This window comes from Myotis nattereri (genome assembly GCF_964212035.1).
Source record: "Myotis nattereri genome assembly, chromosome: 19".
Taxonomy (NCBI): domain Eukaryota; kingdom Metazoa; phylum Chordata; class Mammalia; order Chiroptera; family Vespertilionidae; genus Myotis; species Myotis nattereri.
The window spans coordinates 9156056-9176238 of NC_138095.1; the positions used below are offsets into that span (position 1 = coordinate 9156056).

Genomic DNA, 20183 nt, shown 5'->3' on the forward strand with positions numbered 1-20183 from the left:
ACTTTTTTGTGCCTTTAGTTATAAGGCAGCCACAGGGTCGTACACAGGCCCTGGCATGTGCTAAGTGGTGGGTAAGGCTTGCTGGTGAGTGAATGCTGAGCAGGTCACAGCCACCACGGTGGCGAATCTTTACACGCCACCCCCCCAAAGTGCTGCTCACATCCTCACCCCATTTCTCAGAGTAGGAACCCAGGCCCAGAGAGGTCAGGCCCCACTGTGAGTAGGAGAAGGAGACAGGATTTGAACTCAGGTCTCCGGCTCCAGGGCAGGTGCTTTCCTCTCTCCAGGCACACAGCACTGGGAGAGTCTCATCTCCAGTGTGGGTTTGTGGGTATGAACAGACAGGGCGGGACCCTGCTTGGTGTTGCTCTGTACCCCACAGTAGGACTTGGGGAGCTCTTATGGTTAACAGGTCCCAGAAAAGGACCCAGAACAAAGTAGGTGCACAATAAACATCAGATGGATATGGGTGGGTGGATGGGTATATGGGTGGTTGGATGGATGGATGGATGGATGGATGGATGGATGGATGGATGAAAGGGTATATGGATGGATGGATATATGGGTGGATGGATGAATGGATGGATGGATGACTGGATGAATGGGTGGATAGATGGACTGATGGATATATGGGTGGATGGATGAATGGATGAATGGGTATATGGATGGATGGATGACTAGAAAACAGGTGGATAGAGAGATGGGTGAATGGGTGATATGTGGGTGGATGGGTGGGTATGGGTGGATAGATGGGTGGATAAATATGTAGATGGACAATGGGTGGGTGGGTTGGCAAATAAATGGATAGATGGACAGACAAAAGGATGGACAGGAAGACGCTTGGAGGACAGTGCAGATCCCAGTCTTGAGAAAAGGCACGGACCCAGCCTTCCCCACTGCCCAAAAGCACAGCACAGGGCACCACGGCCTCTCTCGTTTAATCATCACAGCCTGCGAGTTGGTACCTGCAGCAGGGGGGCCGTGGGCACTGCCTGAGGCCAGGGGCATGCCCACATTGGGGCGGGCATGAGGCTGGAGCAGGCGTGACACTCCTGCCTGATCCTGGAGAGAGGACCCTCGGGCCTCAGACAGTCGCCAGGAACTTTGGTTTGTGTTTGTTTCCGTCCTGGAGGGAGCTGTCCAGTGGGGACACGGCTGTTTCCCGAGGGGCCGGGGAGCTGGAGCGGGAATCGGCACCAGCCACAGGGAACACCCAGGCCTTGGGGCTGAAACACACGGGGCCCCCAAGACCTGGTCCCTCCGCAGGGGCAGCACGAGGGGGTCGGGAGAAGCAGAGAGAACAGAGAGAGAACAGGGAAAGAAGGAGACCGAGGCAGAGGCGGAGGAGACAGAATGGCACTCACCCACTCCTGAGAGGGAGTCAGTCCCATGCCCCACCCAGGAGGAGGTGCCCAGATGAGCATGAACCTGGCAGGCCCGGGTCCCCGCTCTGGGCACAACAGGGGGCAAAGGCCACGGATGGGACGGGCCGGAGGTCACGGCGGCGGCAGAGGCGGCCTCAGTCCCAGGAGACCTTGACGGGCGAGAACTTCCAGAGGTCGGGCTGGCCCATGTGCAGCAGGCCGCTGAAGGGCGAGGTGCTCCACTGGAAAGGGGGCACCTGGTCCCACGTGGGGCCACTGACTGCCACCAGGCGCAAGGCCTTGGCCAGGGCCATGCTGGTCACCTGGGGGCGGGGCAGAGCAGATGGCTGAGTGTTGGCCCGGGCTGGGCTCCAAGCCAACCCAACCCAGGGGCCCCGGCACCCACTCGAGCCTGGACCACCCCCAGCCCGATTCTGACCCTGACTCCGCCCTGCCATCTGCGTTGGCCCAGCCAGCACCCCACCCCCTCCCCAGCCATCACGGTGACCGGGCCCACCCACAGCCCGGGCCCTGGCAGACCTTGGCATCGATGCCCCCGTGGGAGCGCTGCTGCAGCGCCTGGAACGGGTAGGAGCCGTTGGCCGGGTTGAGGTCGGAGCGCGCCGAGATGGCGTTCTCCCCGTTGGGCTGCGGCCTGCAGGCCTTGCACAGTGACAGGGGGTCGTGCAGGAAGTCATTGTACCTGGATGTGGGAAGGGAGGGACCGGTCGTGCTGGGAAGGGGGTGGGGGGGTGAGGACCAAACTCCTCCTGGCAGCAGCCCCAGAACACAGTCCCTGATTTCAGTGAACCAGCCCCTCCCGCTGCTGGGGTCCCTCCCCGCCCACCTCATCACCCCGCCCTCCGTCCTCCGAGGAGAGACCCTCTTGTCTCACTAGAGCATTTCTGGGGCCTGACAGTCCTGTTACGCATCCGCTCAGTGTGCTCGGTGCACCCCCACATCACGGACAGGGTGGCCCTGAGGACAGTGGGGGACCTGCATCTCCAGTACCAAGCCCAGCGCCCAGCACAGGGCGCTCAGCAGCGGCAGGTCAGTGTCCCCGGCGGGACTCACGCTGAGTGGGGCCACACCCCTGCCGCCCGGGTGTGCTGTGAGGTCTGAGTGAGTGACCGTGAGCAGCGCAGAGCGTGCCACGTGACTCCGGGCTCGCTGTCCCCCACGCACCTTATCAGCTGGATCATGGAGTCCATGTCGTGCACCAGCGACTGGTCCCGCCGGAAGATCTGGGCCCGAGGGTTCCTGTCGTAGGAGAACCAGTCCCCGTACTGGGCCACCAGGCCCGGCAGCCCACTGGCGTTGAACACGGACTCAAAGGACCTGCGGGGATGACAGCGGTCACTCACGGCTCCCACTGACCTCGCCTGGTGGCGGCCGGGAGGCGGAGGGGCGGGCAGGACAACAACAATGACCTGTTTGTGCTGGGGGGTGGCCTGGCGGGGTGGCCAAGCTCAGGCTCAGGGGGCCCAAGAGACCTGCTCCCAACCCTCGCTTCTTCACCACCCAGCTAGGGAGCCTTGGGAAAAGGCACTCTCTCGGGGCCCCAGTGTTGCCCTCTGTGAAATGGGGACAGGAGCTGTGGCTAACACGGTGTAAAGAGCAAATGACATCACCCAGGTGAAGCCCAGTGAGGTCCCGAGGGGATGGAGGAGCAGCCAGTTAAAGGGGACCCAGCGCGGGAGCCATGGCAGGGTCAGCGCCCGCGACGTCTCACCCCCATCACCCTGCAGACGGGAAGTCATACGGATGCTGACTTAAGCGCCACGCTGTACCCCACACCGCCAGGGCTTCCCGGGCCAGAGAAGGGGTGGGGTGGGTTTTGGCTCTGCATAGCCCCTGACAGTGGGGAGAGCTGGGCAAGGGGGCGGGGCAGACACAGGCGGCGAGGAGGGATGCCTACGGTATGTTGTAGCTGGCCCAGTAGGTCTTCTCGTAGAGCTCCGCGGTCTTGTCGGCCACCACCACCATGCCCCTGGGCGAGAGAGGGCAGGGCGGTGAGGAAGGGCTCCTGTGGGCTCTGCCCGCTCCAGGGCCCCGGGGGATCGCACCGCCTGCAGGCAGGTTACGCCCTGAATCTTGAGCCCCATCAGGGCTGCCTTCCCTGCCAACCTCGCCTTCCTTGGGTTTTCTCTCCCACACGCTGCAGCCTCCGGGTCTCTGCCTGGAGCCCGGCCCTCCCCGGGCACTCACGGGATCTGCTCCAGGACGGTGAGCACCCCACTCCCAGCGCTGGGCCCCCCCGGCACGAAGGCCTTGTAGTCCACGATCATCCACTGGTTGTTGTACCTGCCGGGCGCAGAGGGAGGACTGAACGGAACCTGGAGCCGCTGCCCCAGCGCCCCCGCCCCCGCCCCGATAGTCACAGCCCTCGCCCACCCACGCCCACCTCCTCGATGGCCCTCCCCACTGTCCCCAAGCTCTCAAGTTCCAAAGTCTCCTCCTGTCCTTCCCCCGGGCCTTTCCCGGGTGGAGAAGCCCGCAGGAGAGGGCAAATGCTTCCCTCCCCGGCCTCAGCTTCCCCCGTGTGTAAAACAAGGGAGGGTGCCCGGGGTGGTGCTGCTCAGTGGCTAGAGCGGCAGTTCTCGACCTGAAGGGTCTCGGGTTCAATTCCCAGTTAAGGGCACGTGCTTGGGCTGCAGGTTCGATCCCTGGCCCTGGTCGGGGCGCGTGTGAAAAGCAACCAATCGATGAGTCTCTCTCACACTGATGTTCTCTCTCCCCGCTCCCTTCCAGTCTCTCCAGAAAGCCATGGAAAGGTGTCCTTGGGTGCGGATTAAACAACAAAGCAAGACAGGGAGGGGACCCTCGTGAGGATCCGTGGAAGGGCTCTGCAGAGGGCGAGGGGCACAGAGGGTCTGAGTGTCAGGGGGCGGTTGGTCCCTCTCTCGGGGGGTGGGGGGAAGCCACGGCCGGAAGCCCACTCACGTGCCGCTGTTGAACCTCTTGAAGGTCTCTGCCCAGGTGTCCCCGTCCGAGGCCAAGCGGTTGGCCACGATGTTGCGCACCCACTCCATCACGCCGCCCTGGGGCTGCACGAACTTCCACAGGGACGGGTTCCTGTTGCCGATGGTGGTCTCCAGTGTCACCTGCAGGGGAGCCGAGGGGGCGGCGTGAAGAGCCACCTGGCTACAGCGGCGCACGCGGCTTCGTCGGCGCTCACGGTGACTCCGTTTCCCAACCTCACGTTCCTCCCTGGGGCCGGATGGGCGCTGCGGGGACTCGTGACCACGCATCAGCTTTGCCCGGGACAAGCCCGAAGAGCCCAGGGGGCTGTGTCTAGGGACCCCCCCCAAGAGCGGTCGACTCTTCCCCAGAGGGTGGCAGCCGTTTCCACCCTGCCCTGCAGTTTCCCAGGGAACTGGGGGGCTTGAGCTGCTAGCCCCCAGATGGCCTTCGTCTCCGCGCTCACAGGCCTCCCGGGAAAAGGGGAGCTCGGCTACTGATGGCCCTGCGGGCTGCAAGGTAAACTGAGGCCTGAGGAGGCTAGAGACTTGCCCAGGGTCCTGCTGGTAAGCGGGTGGTCCAAGATGCGACCCCCCAACTTCCAGCTCCCCAATCAGGCTTGTTCCCCACAGCAGGACACGCGCATGCTCCTCCCCTTTTCATACAAAACAGAAACAGCTAAGAGAGCAGCAGCCGTAAATGTGACCGTAAAAGAGGAATCTGCCGGCCGGTGTGGCTCAATGGTTGAGCGCTGACCAAGGAACTAAGAGGTCATTGGTTCAATTCCCAGTCAGGGCACACGCCCGGGTTGTGGGCTCGACCCCCAGTAGGGGGCGTGCAGGAGGCAGACAACTCATGATGTTTCTCTCATTGCTGTTTCTATCCTTCTCCCTTCCTCTCTCTTTAAAAGTCAATAAAAACATATTTTTAAAAAAAGAATAAAAGAGGAATCTGCACGGCAGGCCTGAGTCGCAATGCCCAGGCAGGGACAGCTTCTTCTCTCCCTCCACCCTCTTGCTCTTGGCAGCCACAGCCATCGCCAGGGCTGAGACCAGCTCGGCCCCAAAGCCTCGCCCCCCGGGAAGCGAGGGGCAGTGCGGAGTCGCTGTCCTCTCTCTCCAGCAGGGGGCTCTTAACCTGGGGCAGTTCCCATTTTATTTCCACGAACATCCAACTGCATTCCCATCTCCTCCATTGTTACCACAGGGACACCCCACGGAGGTACGAGGGGACCTGGGCTGCCCCACCAGGTGGCAATATCGTTTACGTCCGCGTCACCTCTAAGTGGCTCAGGCGGCACCTGCGCCTGCGCCTCCGTCTGTCCCAGCACAAACATTTCAGGCTGCCTTAGATAGCATGCTGATAAACACATTTCAACAGAGCGGTGTCCTTTCTAATCCCGCACGTTTTGGTTTACACACTTAAAAACACTGCTTTGGGGTGGGGGCCACAGCTCCCAGACAGCCGAGGGGTCTGCACAAAGCCACGGAAGGACCCGGATGGGAGGGAAATTTCCCCCTGGACACTTTCCGGGTAACTGATGCCACCATTTCCATGTTCCCCACCTGGGACTGAGCAAGGGGCTGCCCTCACCCCCCGCTTGGCCCTCTCACACCTGTTTCAACTTAAGGGACTAAATCCCACGCTCCCCTCAAACGCTAACAGAATAGAGCCCGCCCCCCTCCCACCCCCAGGAAACTGGCATCTTTAAAGCCATGTTTTTCTCCTCTGCGTGTTGCCCTGGCGATCGCAGGGCTCCCTGCCCCGGGGAGGGTGCCAGGCTCCGATTTCTAAATGTGTTTGGACCCCCTCCAGGAAAAGCCGGTAAAAACAACACCTCGTAAACATTTATTCAGAAAACCTGGCCAGGTTAGAGGGGTTTTGTGGAAAGCAAGAGAGAAGGCGGCGTTTCAGCGAGGTCGCACGGGAGAGGACGGCTCTCCTTGCTGGGGTCCAGGCCGTTTCCGAAGGCCCCAGACCAGCGATGTCTGAGGAGCTGTGTTACCGTGCAGAGGCCCAGGCCGGCGGCGGGTTCAGGACGCCCAGCTGGGCCCTGCGGACCTGCATGTAAGAAGCCCCACTCTGTCCGGCCAGCGTGGCTCAGCGGTTGAGCGTTGACCCATGACCCAGGAGGTCACAGTTCGATTCCAGGTAGGGCAAATGCCTGGGTTGTGGGCTCGATCCCCAGTGTGGGGCGTGCAGGAGGCAGCCCATCAATGATTCTCTCTCATCACTGATGTTTCTATCTCTCTCTCCCTCTCCTTTCCTCTTTAAAAATCAATTTTTAAAAAATATATTAAGAAAAAAAAGAGCCCCACCTACCCCCCTATGGACAGGTACTAGCTTTATCAGGTGGTCACTTCATAAGCTGTATAAATGTCTCATCACTACGCGGCACACCTGAAACTAACATAATGTTGTAGATCAACTGCAATTGAATCATTTTTTTAAAGGAAGCCCCGACCAGTAGTCCAAGTGCCTGCCCGCCCATCGCTGCTGTGTGAGGGGCACCCCGGGGAGGACGGTCAGGGGAGGGAGACTCACCAGCCCGCTGCTCAGGACGTAGAAGTCATCACAGGAGAAGATGGTGCCGGGGTAGGACGAGAAGACCAGCTTGTTGCCAGGAGCCAGGGGAGAATCCTCTGTGGGGGGACAGGACCGGAGTGGGGGTGCTGGTCAGACAAGCCCACGTGGGGGGCCCGCACCCCCACCCATCCAGACTTGGGAGTGTCCTGGGGGGAGCAACAGGCCTCAGGGGAAGCCTTTTCTTTTTTAATTTAAGTTCTTTATTGTTCAAAGTGTTACATAAGTCTCCCTTTTCCCCCATTGACCTCTCCCCGGCCCCGCCCCCACCCCCCCCCACACACACACCTTTCTTTCTGCTATTTAGCAAGCCAGGTGTGTGTGTGTGGGGGTGTGTGTGAATGCTAGTAACAAAATACATACATATATATATATATATATATATATATATATATATATACACTGACTGTTTACTAGTACCGTTTTTAGCTTTGTTTTTTTTTAATATTTTTTATTGATTTGAGAGAGAGAGAGAGAGAGGGAGAGAGAGAGAAACATTGATGAGAGAGAACCATCTATTGGCTGCCTCCTGCAGGCCCCCTACTGGGGATCGAGCCTGCAAGCCGGGCATGTGCTCTGACCGGGAATTGAACCAGTAACTTCTTGGTTCATGGGTCAGTGCTCAACCACCTGCGCCACACTGGCTGGGCTGGCTTCCCTTTTGTTTTGTTTTTTATTACCAAGACCTCCTGCAAAAAATGTAATCCAGAGGGCAATACCCAGGAATCTGAGAGCATGGGCTTTGTTTGGGGGGGATTCTTTTCCCTGGCTTTATTGAGATATAATTAACAAATACAAATGGTCAATATTTAAGGTACACAATGGGATGAGTTAATACGCTGTGAAATGATGACCATAATCCAGCTAATTGACACGTCCACCACCTCACACAGTCCCGTTAGTGTGTGTGGTGCGAACGCCTAAGTTCTACTCTCTTAGCAGAGTCCAAGTATACAACAGCATTGCTAAAGAGAGTCACCACCCTTCGTCAGGGCCCCAGAGCTTCCTCATCTTCTAACCCAGGGGTCCTCAAACTACGGCCCGCGGGCCACATGCAAATACAAATATTGCATTTGTTCCCGTTTTGTTTTTTTACTTCAAAATAAGATATGTGCAGTGCGCATAGGAATTTGTTCATAGTTTTTTTTTTTTAAACTATAGTCCGGCCCTCCAACGGTCCGAGGGACAGTGAACTGGCCCCCTGTTTAAAAAGTTTGAGGACCCCTGTTCTAACCGGAAGCTTGTACTCCCTCTTCCCCCACCCCTAGCCTCTGGCAACCACCAATCTACTCTCTGCTTCTATGACTTTGACTTTTTTATATTCTCTACATAAGGGGTATCATGCAGTATTTGTCTTTTTGTGTCTGGCTTATTTCACTTAGCATAATGCCCTCAAGGTCCATCCATGTTGTTGTAAGTAACAGGCTTGCTTTCTTTTTTTACGGTTGAATAATATTCCAGTGTGTGTGTGTGTGTGTGTGTGTGTGTGTGTGTGTGTGTGTTTGTACACCATATTTGCTTAATCCATTCACCCATCGATGGCCACATGGGCACTTAGGTTGTTTCCATATTTCAGTGGCTACCTCTAGGGTTGACCCTGGGGCTAGTCAATGCAATGGGCTCTACAGCTCCTCACATCGAATGGTGGGGGCTAGTCCCCCACCTCTGGAATCTGAGCTGGTCACCTGACTTGCTTCGAGCATCCAAATGCTCTGCCAGTTGTTTAACCAGCTCTCACGAGGCCTTCCACACTTCCCTGCCCACATGTCAGGTGAACAAGCCCGAGCTGGCCATGAAGTCCAGCTGCCCCATCACGCCAGCTGACAGCCAACCACACACCCAGGAATGAGGCCATGCTAGGTCAGCCCGCTGGCCCCGGCTGACCCTGAAGCATCAGCGAGCCAGCCAAGATCAGCCAGGTCTGCCCAGGACAACAAAACCACCCAGCTGACCCATAGACACGTGACCCCCCCCAAATGGTGGTTTTAAGCTTTTGTTGTTTTAAATGCGGAGGCGATTTGTTATGCAGCACTAGCTAATGAATACAGCTTGTGAAATAAACATTTCCTAAGAGGAAATTAACATGCTAAACATACGATGAGCTCTTCGAATGGCCCTACAGTGACAGCAGTGTGCCTAAGGCCAAGGCCCACATCTCCCAGCACCCTTCCCCCAACCCTGCCCGTGTGCCCACACACAGACACACCCACAGCCACCCACCTTGGGGGCCTTCTTGGAACTGGAACCAGTACTTCTTGATGATGCGCAGCATGTTCTGGTAGGAGTTCCAGGTATTGTGGGCGACCAGGAGGTCACTGTGGCCGGGCAGCAGCTTGATGAGGGCGGAGCAGGAGCCAGAGCCCAAAGTGTGCTTGGTCTTGGTCTTATTCAGGGCCAGCTCTAGGTCCTCCAGGTCCCCAGAGATCTGCAACAGGCTGAGGAGGCCGGGCGCCACCGGGTTATGTGCCTGCTCTGAGTCTATCACAGACCCACGTCACAGAGGAGGAAACAGCCTCTGGGGGTTGGGGGCAGGTGATCGGCCCGAGACCACAGAGCCAGGAAGTGGCACAGCCAGTACGGGGCCCAGGCTGTCTGACTCTGAGGTGTGTGCCCTCTCCCCTGCCCTGTCCACTCTGGGGTGGCACTTACAGGAAGCCCAAGGGTTTGATGGTGAACTTGCCAGTTGGGAAGGCCACACTGCCTTCATAGCTGTCCTCTAGGCCCTTCAGCTGCAGGAGGGTCAGCCGCACCTGAGGAGGGGGCAGAGGGGGTGAGGCCTCCTCCAGGCTCACCCCTTCTCCTGCCTGGGGTCCAGACAGAGCAGGAGAGGCCTAGGTGCACATGCCAGGCTCCAGCCAGCCCTGACCCACCACTACCCCTCCATGCCAAGCACCCTCCTGCCTTCAATTAATTAACTATGTCCCTGCCCTGTGCCAACTTCCAAATCATGCCCACTTAAGAGCCCAGCTTAAAGCCACCTCCTCCAGGAAGTCTCCCAGGCTGTTCTGAGTTTAGCTACTGGCTGTGCTGCTGCCTCAGGACACCTGTCTCATGTGGCTGACTTCTCCCCATCGTAACTGCCTTTGTTCTGTAACCATGGAGTATCATTACTACGTCCCCGCGGGACCTTGAACTGTGCTGGGCACATGCCAGATACTTCATAAGCATCTGCAAGATGGATGATGTGTTGGTGGGTAGACAGATGAATGGATAGATGGGTGAATGGGTGGGTGGATAGATGGGTGGATGGGAGGGAGGAAGAGCCTGTTCTAGTGAGGGTAGGAGCAGGTGGGTGAGCAAGTGGACACCTGGCCCAGGTGAGGTGGAGGTGCCCACAGACACTGGCAGGCACTTCCAGAGACCGCCGTGGTGTGCGCTTCACAGTTAAACTAGAGGGGTGCCAGGGGGTCCATACATGAATGACCTTGTTAATGACCTGGCCAGCGGCCCCCAGGCACTGTGCCCTACCTGGGTCTCTGGGCTAATCAGCAGCTCACCTGGCTAAGGAAACCACAGTCACTGCGCCCCAACTTCCTGGGTTTTCTAGTTTCCCCTTCCCCTTCCTCTTCTATGAAGACTTTTCTAGTGCAGTCAACCCAGCCGCCTCCCTTGCATGCAAGTAAAACAGCGCTGACAACGCACTACAGGGGCTCTGACGGCGGGAGGGCAGAATGGGCTGGGGAGAGACAGGGAGGCCAGGAGGGACAGCTGGAGCTCCATCACGTGGATGGATGGATGGATGGATGGAAGGAAGGACGGTGGAGAATGGACAGATGGATGAATGGCAGGTCTATTTGGAGGGAGGGAGACAACGATGGCCACATCCAAGGGCTGGCCAGGAAGGGCGGGACACAGGTCCCCACAGCAGTCCCAACCTGCGCCCCATCCCACTGAGCACGCGGCCCCGCCCACCTGGTGCCAGTAGGCAGAGTCCTTGTTCAGCTCCACCTGCCTCTGCATCCACTCCAGGTTGGCTTCCAGGAAGCCCTTGAGCCTCTCGCAGTAACCGACCTCGTACTCGAAGGGGCCGCAGTAGTTCACCACCGTGTTCATCCAGTGCATATAGATGAGCTGCGGGGGGCGAGGCGGGCGAGGTGGGCGAGGGCAGGGCAGCGGGCTGCGCTCTCCCCTGCGGACTCCACCGGCTCCCCACTTGGGTTAAGAGTCCTCACCCAGAGCCCCGGGCGTCTCTGCTCACACTGGCCCCTCTCCCGGACGGCCCTCCTCACCCGGCCAGCGCTTCCCCAAGCAGGGCCCGACGCCGGACATCTCCCTCCGCTGAACCCGTCAGCCTTCGAAGTCTGTCCTAGATTACACCCCCTCTGTTACCAGGACCCCCACCCTATGTATGTGTTTGGCACGCGTGCCAGGGGTTGCCCACCCCTGGGCTGGGGTATGGGGGGAAAAAGGAAGGTGACTGCTGATGCATATGGGGTTTCTTTCTGGGGTGATAAGAATGTTCTGGAATTAGATAGTGGTGATGGCTGCACAACCTTATGAAGATACTAAAAAACCCCACTGAATCAGACATTTTAAAATAGAGAGTTTTACGGCCTATGAACTGTATCTCAATATAAATGACTGATGACTGAATGAATGGGAATGGCAGGCACCACATTTAGGGTGGGGTACCTCAAGGGGAAGGGAAAACAGGGGGAATGGGTTGGGGGAGGCTGCAATATGTCAGGAACATTGCAGGTTTTAGTTTGGGTGCTCACATGATCACTGTGCTTCATAACCTAGAATACGTTATGTGTTTTTTATCTGCATTGAATGGAGCCTTGTGGAAACGTTTAAGGAATGCACGTGAGCCTTTCTCCCCAGCCAGACGGAGGGCTGGGGCGGGAAGCCCCTCTGCACAGACCTCGGCGCCGTCCGAAGCTCCCTGGGAACACGTTGGTGGGGAGTGGGGGAGGCAGGAGCCCCGGCGTCCCCATCTGGCCTTACCTCCTCGGTCACGGCGGCCTCCACCACGCCCGCCGCGTAGGCCTGCAGGCTGTCATTGTAGTGGCCATTGGTGTGCAGCTCCAGAAAGGCCCACCTGAGAGGGAGGGGAGGGGACACGTGGTCAGCCAGGGACAGGTGCAGAGCGTCCCTCCGCTCGGCACAGTGTCCCCAGTGTTAAACCATCCCAACACCAGCGACAAACTGCCTTCACGTGAGCATCTGTCTGTCTGGCCCTGTGCACTTGTCAGGCTAAACCCCTAAAAGAGAAAAGGCTGGGTCGCAGGGAACACGTATTTTTAATTTGAATGAATACTGACAAGCTGCCTCCCCCAAGAACTGAAATAACCTTCATTCCAGCCCCAACACTAATTTCAGGTCTTCCTCTGTGCCAGGCACTGTTCTAGTCACTCGCATGTCTATTAACTCTTTTTTTAAATATGTTTTTTATTGCTTTTAGAGAGAGAAAGAGAGGAAGGGAGAGGAAAAGAAAAACATTGATGTGAGAGAGAAACATGGACCGGCCGCCTCCTGCATGCTCCCCACTGGGATTGAGCCTGCCACCCGGGCATGTTCCCTGACCCGGCAGGGAACCGGCGACTCGGTGCACCCGGTCGACACTCACCCAACGGGGCCACACCGCCCAGGGCTATTTCCTTAATTTCACTGGTCATTTATTATCCTTTGGTTCCTGTCCTTCACTCATTTTTCTCCGTTGTGGGTTTTTGGTTTTGTGTGTGTGTGTGTGTGTGTGTGTGTGTGTTAAAATCTTTTCTTATGGCTGGGTGAAATTCTCTGCATATGTATTAGCCCTTGGCTTGTCACTAATATTGGAAATATGTTTGTGTTTTCATCGATCTTTGCTTTTGCACATAAAGGTTTCGTTTTCGTGCAGCCAAATCTACCAGCCTTCTCCTTGGTGGGTCTGGATTTTATCCTTGCTCCAAAGACCCAAAACCAGTCACCCAGGTGACTCCTGGAACTAGGAGGAAAACATCTAAGACAATTTCTGTTAAGGCAAGGAGCGCAACGGGAAGACACTTATGTGACCTTGAAGAGGCCCCAGGAGGAGGCGGAGCCAGGCTCGCCAGGACTGCCTCATGGGAAGGCAGCTGAAATGCCACCAGGAGCTCTGGGACAGGAATAGCTCTGCCTGGAGGAGAGTGTGGAGAGGAAAGACTAGCAAACCACCACCCTAGCAGGCCAGCCTGAGTGCCCACTGGGCACCAGACACTCAGGGTGGACAAGGATGAATGACACCCAGCCCCGGCCTTCGGAGAGCTAATGGGGGTAGTGTACACAGATAATGACCTAACAGGGTGTGGATGCAAAGGGGCCGCAGGCTAAGGGGAGGCCTGCATGGCAACTTTGCCAACTCAGAGACCTAAAGCAACCATGAAGGTGGCCTGAAATGAAGACTTTCCAACTAAAAGCAGTTTGTGGTGGGTAGTCATGTCCTAGGCAGGTCTTTTCCCTGACAAAGTTCAACCTTCCCCGAGCCTGTCTCTTTTTGCGACTAAGATAACTTACCTAATAACATGCCTTTGGAATATCAGAGTAATTCCTCACCCCCCCCCCTCATTCTTATCATCAGGCTAATTGTTAACTGTTAACTACCCCTTACCCGCCTGTGTCAGAGAAGTATGTGCCCGTGCCTTCTACCTTTTATCCAATCCCTCGGGTTTCCCCGCTTGGCTTTCTCCCGCCTCCCGAATCTACCACCAATGGATTTCATGGAACCCGCTGAGGTCTTCCCCTTGGACTCTGGTGTATAAAATAAATGGTAGGACTGCCACCTTCCAGAGCATTTGCTCAATCCCTTGGGATTCTGCTGCCTGGCAATTGTCGTCAGTTTGGCTCGAATAAACTGACAACAATTCTTACAGGTTTGGACGTTTCCTACGTTGACAGGGCTCACAGCGGTTCTCCACCGAAAGGAAAAAACCTCCTCCATCCCACCCCACCTTTCTGAACGGCTGGGATTTCTACCATGAAAAGTTTATTGCTTTTATAATAATCACCAACATTTTAAAAAGCGCAGCATGGCTTCTTTCAAGCTGGGCAGGAAGAAGGCTGCGTGGAGAGTGGCATTTCCCCTCCCCCGCCCCTGCCAGGCCGCAGTACCCCAAACATGGCGTTAGTCACTGCCTTATGCGACGGAGTGCCACCTTATCCCAGGGCCTCTGGGGTGATTCCGTTCAGATGGCTCTTATTCATTTCGCCTGAGTCTTCAGAAAACCCGGGTGGACAGGTACCCACCTACCTTCCCAGAAGGCCTCGGGTGAGGGAGGTGTTGCTCCCTGCTCCCAGCTCCTGTGCTGGAGATGCCCCGGCTGAGCTCTGCAGATCCTTCCATTGCCTCAGGCCCTAAGCCCTAATCAGATTCCTTCTGATCTGGGGAGGTTGTCCCACGCTCAGCACTGAGATAAGGCTGCTGTCCCACGCCACCTACAGCAAATGTCCTAGATCTCTGATTGCAAACCTGAAATGCTGCCTCATTCAGCACCCCCCTGCCCGCCCAGCCTCAGCTCCTCGTCTGTAAAATGGGAAGGCTTGGGCGTCAGTCAGCATCTGTGCCGGCGGACAACTTTGAGAAACTCTGCCTCAATCCCTGGGCAAAACAAAAACACCCACAAGAGGGTGTTTCTAAGCTAAATGAGCCCAGCAAAGGCTGCTTTTTTTCTGGGATCATGTCCTTGCTGCTTGCTTGGTTCTTAAAATAGCTGATCCCTTATGAGAGACAATGGACAGAGGTAGGTAAGGATTGTTCTGTTTTGTTTTTAATGTGCTTGCCCGACAAAAATTAAAAGTTGGCAGCATGGGATCTGTGAAGCCAATCTTTTTCCACACTGATTTTTTAAAAATACATTTTTATTGATTTCAGAGAGGAAGGGAGAGGGAGAGAGAAACATCAAAGATGAGAGAGAATCATTGATCGGCTGCCTCCTACAGGCCCCACACTGGAGATGGGGCCCACAACCCAGGCGTGTGCCCTGACTGGGAAACGAACCATGACTTCCTGGTTCATAGGTCGATGCTCAACCACTGAGCAACGCCGACTGGGCCACACTGACTTTATGTCTGACTTTATGTCAGGGGTGGCTAGTGCCTCTGAGAAGCCAGTTGGGCAAATTCAGACCTTTTGTGTGAGACGGGCAGGGGGTCACCTGGCTGCAGTGTACAGCATTCCTGGGATGCCCTCACCAGGTAGGGTGCCCACCTTATCTGTGGCTGTCACCCCTTTCTCATTCTTGAATGCGTATGTTTATCTTGCATCCCTTTTTTTAAAATATATTTTATTGATTTTTTACAGAGAGGAAGGGAGAGGGATAGAGAGTTAGAAACATCGATGAGAGGGAAACATCGATCACCTGCCTCCTGCACACCCCCCACTGGGGATGTGCCCACAACCAAGGTACATGCCCTTGACTGGAATCGAACCTGGGACCTTTCAGTCTGCAGGCCGATGCTCTCTATCCACTGAGCCAAACCAGGTAAGGCTGCATCACTTTTTAGAGAATAGCTGGGTTGTGTTTATCCATTGGCTGGGCTGGGTTTCTGTGTGTTGGCTGGTGGACTGGGGTTGCCTGCTGGCTTCCCAATAGGCTAATTCCCTCATATGGATCTTCACTTCCTCTCCTAACTGGAAGGTGATTTATGCAAAGAGCTGGTGGGGGAACAGATCAGGGAAGGAGGAAAAGGTAAAGCTGGAGGGTTCGGCCTCTGCAGGACCGAGGCCAGAGCTGGGCTGGTGCAGGCTCCAACTCTGGGGGCATCTCTGATCCCCAAACACCAAATCCTAGATGTTTCCATGCTATGTGGGGAATATTGGTCCAATGTCAGATACTCAAAGAGAGATTATGAGGGAAGAGGATGTGGAGTGTATCCCCCGGGTCCCCAGTGGTGAAATATGGGGTCTAGAGAAAAGGAGGGATCCCCCTAACCTTACCCTCCCCATCCTGGCCTCACCTCTGTGCCTCCTCCTCTAGCTGGCAGCCAGGCAGAGACATTCAGGCCCTCTTGGCTCTGCTAAGCCGGGCCAAAAACATGTGTGAGTCAGCAGTGACCACAGTCAGAGCCACAGAGCTCTGGTTCCTCCATAGTTGCCAGTCAGCCCTGAGGCCTCCTCTTCCCAGAAGCCTCCCCAGATTAGCTCTGCCCAGCTCCTGTGTCTACAGCAAACCCCGCTCCCAATTTTTTCTTCTGTCTGATACCCTCCCAAGTGCCACAAAGCACCAAAATGAGAGTGTCCTGTGTCTCCCCAACATCTGCAGGAATTAATGCACGCCAGCAAAATGGATGCGGGCAGCAGTGGCCATGCCTGCTGGAGACAGCAATGTGGTTTACGCACTGGGATGAGCCCAGAATGGGGTGGGGAGCGGAGTTCCCCAAGATCCCCAGAAAAGCCTGGATCCAGGGCCAGGGCCCCGCTGACTAGGTTTGAGGCAGACTTTCCCCAATCCCACTGACTTGGGCTCCCCTTTTGGCATCGTCTCCCCCACTGAGTGGGGACCCAGCCCACACCTGCTCAGCTCCCTCTCCTCAAGGCCAAGCACACCAGGTGAGTGAGTGAGTGAGTGAATGAATGAATGAATGAGCCCAAGCCCTGGTATAAGGCCTGAGAGGGGCCCCACCCAACCTCCCAGCCGAGTACATCCTCAAAACTCTGGGCCAAGAAGGGGAAATGGGAGGCAGACAGGCAGAGGGATTGGGTGAGAGTCACACAACAGACGGACAGTCCCAGCGAGAAGGACAGTGATCGCCATTGCCCGGGACGGAGCACTTGGCCCCGTACTAAGTCTCTGGCCCCGTGAGTTTCCCCTGGATGGGGAGAGAAGAACGGGAGGAGCCGAGCCCAGCCATGGCATCATCGGGGTCTGTGCGAGTTTCGAATTTCGGGAGTTTCTGACCGGCTAAGCCAGGCTCGATCCCGCGGCCTTGGTTCCGGAACAGCAGCGAGGGGCTGGCACCCATCGGGCCAGGTACCACCCAGAAAGTGAAAATTGGTTTCCTGGCGAGCTCAGCAGGCCCAGGAGGTGGGGCAGTGGAGTGTGGACAAGGGGAAGTTGTTACCACCAGCCATGGACCCTTCCAGATGCAGGCACTGTGTCCCCGACCCAGGGCCCGGTCTCTGGGGGGCAGAGGTCAGGCACCCCAGGCCAAGGTTGGGGGATGCAGCCTCAGCTTCCACCCAGCCAGGGCCCTGGTCCAGAGGGCGGCGCTGTGTCCTCAGAAGCGGGACGCTGACCCCCAGGGAGACAAGGGCACTGTCGCCGGCCAGAGGCTGGTCCCGGGGACGGGCCAGGCCCTGCGCCCAGCCTCCCCCGCTCCCCCCGCTGGTTCGGGCGGAGTCGGGTCTCCCCTTACCCTGTCTCGTGAATGGCGTTGGTGAGATTGGCCCAGGCCACGGCGTCGGGCTGGCGGCCATCCACCAGCTGCAGCTGGCCCGTCCTGGCGTCCAGGACCACCGAGCGGCTGCGGGAGGCGGGGGGCACCGGCCCGTTGGGCCCCCAGGGGTCCCTCGGGGTCGGGATGGCGCCCGTCCAGCCGCTCAGAAACAGCGCGGCCAGCAGGGCCAGCCCCGGGGCCAGCGCCGGCGCCCGCGACAGCGCCGGGGTCAGGCGGCCGCCGGGGGAGCGGGACGGCGGGGCCACCATCGCCACGCGGAGCCGCACGCAGCCCGCTCACGTGACAGCTCCCCGTCACCGCGGGCGCAGGGACAGCAGGTCGCGGAGAGGAGAGGGGTGGGGCTTGGGCGCAGCTCTTCCGGGATGGGCGGGGCGCGAAGTGGGGCGGAGGGGCGGGGCCTATCTTAAAGAGCCCAGCACCCCTGTCCACCTACGAAAACCCTGCCTAGCACACGTCCCCCCAACTTTTTATTTTTCAAAATTTCAAACCTCGAGCAAAGTTTCAAGGAGGAGAGTAAATACCCATCGATTGCTCATATCTGCTTACATTTAATCAATTTCTCTTGATATATATATAGAGGGTGTCCCCCAAAAATGTACACACTTTAACTCACTTAATTTTGAAAACGTATGTTAATAAACACTGACTTCATAATCATTCAAAATGTGTATACGTTTTGGGGGGACACCCTGTTTTATATGTTTTGAGCTCCCAGAGTGTTTTATATATGTTTTGCTCAACCATTTCAGAGTTAGTTGAAGGCATCATCACATGTCAGTCCTACATGCAGGAGATGTACAATTTCTCATACGAGAAAAGACCTCGTCCTAGTAACCACCACCTACCATTGTGATGGTCAGGAGACTTACCCTCATCTAATACTAGTATCTAGTGCAGGGTTTTATTCACATTTTTCCAATTGTCCCCAAAATGCTCTCTTTTTCTTTTCTTTGGGTTCGGGATCCATTCCTCACACCATACACAAGAATAAACTTCTAAATGATGAAAATCTAAATATAACAATGAAACTGCAGAAGTAGAAGAAAATATGGATGAATACCTCCATAACATGTGTGGGGAAAGGCTTTTCAGGTGCAATTAACAATGAAGACATTTAACTACATAAAATCCCCTTTAACTTTTTCCTGACAAGACATCATAAGCAACGTGACAAGACAGCTGACAAATGGGTTAGGGATTCTGGGAGTCGCTGAGGCAGACAGGTGTCCTCTGAGGGCCCTTGAGGCAAATCCAAGTACAACCAGCTGGTGGCAGTGGCCAGCCAGGCAGTCCCAGCATCCCGGATGCAACACCCTCTCCAGAAATGGGAATGGAAATCCTGAGCTACCCCCTCACACCTGTTAGGATTGCCATTACCAAGAAAACAAAGATAAGTGCTGGCCGGATGTGGAGAAGAGGCAAGCCTGTGCACTGCTGGTGGGAGAGTAAGTTGGTGTGGCCACTATGGAAAACAGTACGAAGGGGCCTCAGAAAATGCAGAGTAGAACCGCCATAGGCTCCAGCAATGCCACTCCTAGGTCTATATCCAAAGGAAATGAAAACAGGATCTCTCACCCTAACCGGTTGGCTCAGCGGATGGAGCGTCGGCCTGCAGACTCAGGGGTCCCAGGTTCGATTCCGGTCAAGGGCATGTACCTTGGTTGCGGGCACATCCCCAGTAGGGGGCGTGGGAGAGGCAGATGATCGATGTTTCTCTCTCATCGATGTTTCTGACTCTCTGTCCCTCTCCCCTCCTCTCTGTGGGGAATCAATGGAATATATTTAAAAAAAACAAACAAACAAAAAAACAGGATCTCGATGGATATCTGCCCTCCCATTACAGCATGACCCACAATAGCCAAGATACAGAAAAACCTAAGTGCCCATTGAAGGATGGATGGATAAAGAAAATGAGGTACATATACTCAATGAGATATTATTCAGCCTTTTCCTTCTTTTTTTTTTTAAATATATTTTACTGATTTTTTACAGAGAGGAAGGGAGAGAGATAGAGAGTTAGAAACATCGATGAGAGAGAAACATCGATCAGCTGCCTCCTGCACATCTTCCACTGGGGATGTGCCCGCAACCAAGGTACATGCCCCTGACCGGAATCGAACCCGGGACCTTTCAGTCCACAGGCTGATGCTCTATCCACTGAGCCAAACCGGCTTCGGCAAGTCTTTTCCTTCTTTAAAGAGAAGGAAATCCTGCCATTTGCGACAACGTGGATGAACCTGGAGGACACTGTGCTGAGCTCAGCCAGACGCAGAGGAACAAGTACTGCCTGATCGCACTTATATGCGGAATCTAAATCGCCAAACTCAGAGAAGCAGAGAGTAGAGTGGTGGCTTCCAGGGGCGGAGGGAGGGGAGGGGAAATGGGGAGGTGTTGGTCAAAAGGTCCAAAGTTTCAGTTATGCAAAATGAATACCTTCTGGAGATGTAATGTATAACATGATGCCCACAGTTAATGGCACTGTGTCCTTAACATTTGCTGAGAGTTGATCTGAAGTATTCTCACCACACACCAAAAAATGACTATGTGAGGTGATGATATGTAAATTAACTTGCTTGTGGTCATCTTTTCACCGTGTATATGTATATTGAAACAGGTACTACCATATCACAGTCAGTTTTTTTATATCTATATCTATACTAATAAAAGGGTAATATGCTAATTAGGGCAGACGTCTTCCAGACGTCCATCTGGACAAAGACACAGCGGCTGCGAAGCCCGGGGCTCAGGCCTCGCAGCAGCGGGGTGATGGGGGCAGCGCCTTCCCCTGATCAGCCTGGTCGGCTCCCGCAGAGAGAGGCCAGACTGTGGTTTCGGCCTGCTCTCTGTGGGGAGCAGGCCTAAGCCATCAGTAGGACATCCCGTGAAGGCTCCCAGACTGTGAGAAGGGGCAGGCCAGGCTGA

At 55.9% G+C, this 20183-nt stretch overlaps 1 protein-coding gene across 1 annotated transcript; it reads right to left on the reverse strand.

The window, feature by feature from the left end:
• Window positions 1-919: 919 nt before the first annotated feature.
• Window positions 920-17561, reverse strand: PLBD2 (phospholipase B domain containing 2). The gene is made up of 12 exons (XM_081113467.1): window positions 17220-17561; window positions 11856-11949; window positions 10821-10979; window positions 9558-9658; window positions 9129-9343; window positions 6870-6967; window positions 4308-4468; window positions 3573-3668; window positions 3283-3354; window positions 2550-2702; window positions 1905-2067; window positions 920-1687 (listed from the first exon to the last, which is right to left on the reverse strand). Exons 1-12 carry the CDS (start codon window positions 17507-17509, stop codon window positions 1520-1522), a joined length of 1770 nt encoding a protein of 589 aa, XP_080969593.1. The 5' UTR covers window positions 17510-17561; the 3' UTR covers window positions 920-1519.
• Window positions 17562-20183: the final 2622 nt, after the last annotated feature.

Bases quoted from the DNA above. Each gene is read 5' to 3' on its own strand.
- PLBD2 (XM_081113467.1), bottom strand. From the start codon at position 17,509: ATGGTGGCCCCGCCGTCCCGCTCCCCCGGCGGCCGCCTGACCCCGGCG. The intron at 11,950-17,219 runs GTAAGGGGAGAC...CCTCCCTCTCAG, and splicing joins AACGCCATTCACGAGACAGG to GTGGGCCTTTCTGGAGCTGC. The intron at 10,980-11,855 runs GTAAGGCCAGAT...CGCCCCCCGCAG, and splicing joins AGGCCGCCGTGACCGAGGAG to CTCATCTATATGCACTGGAT.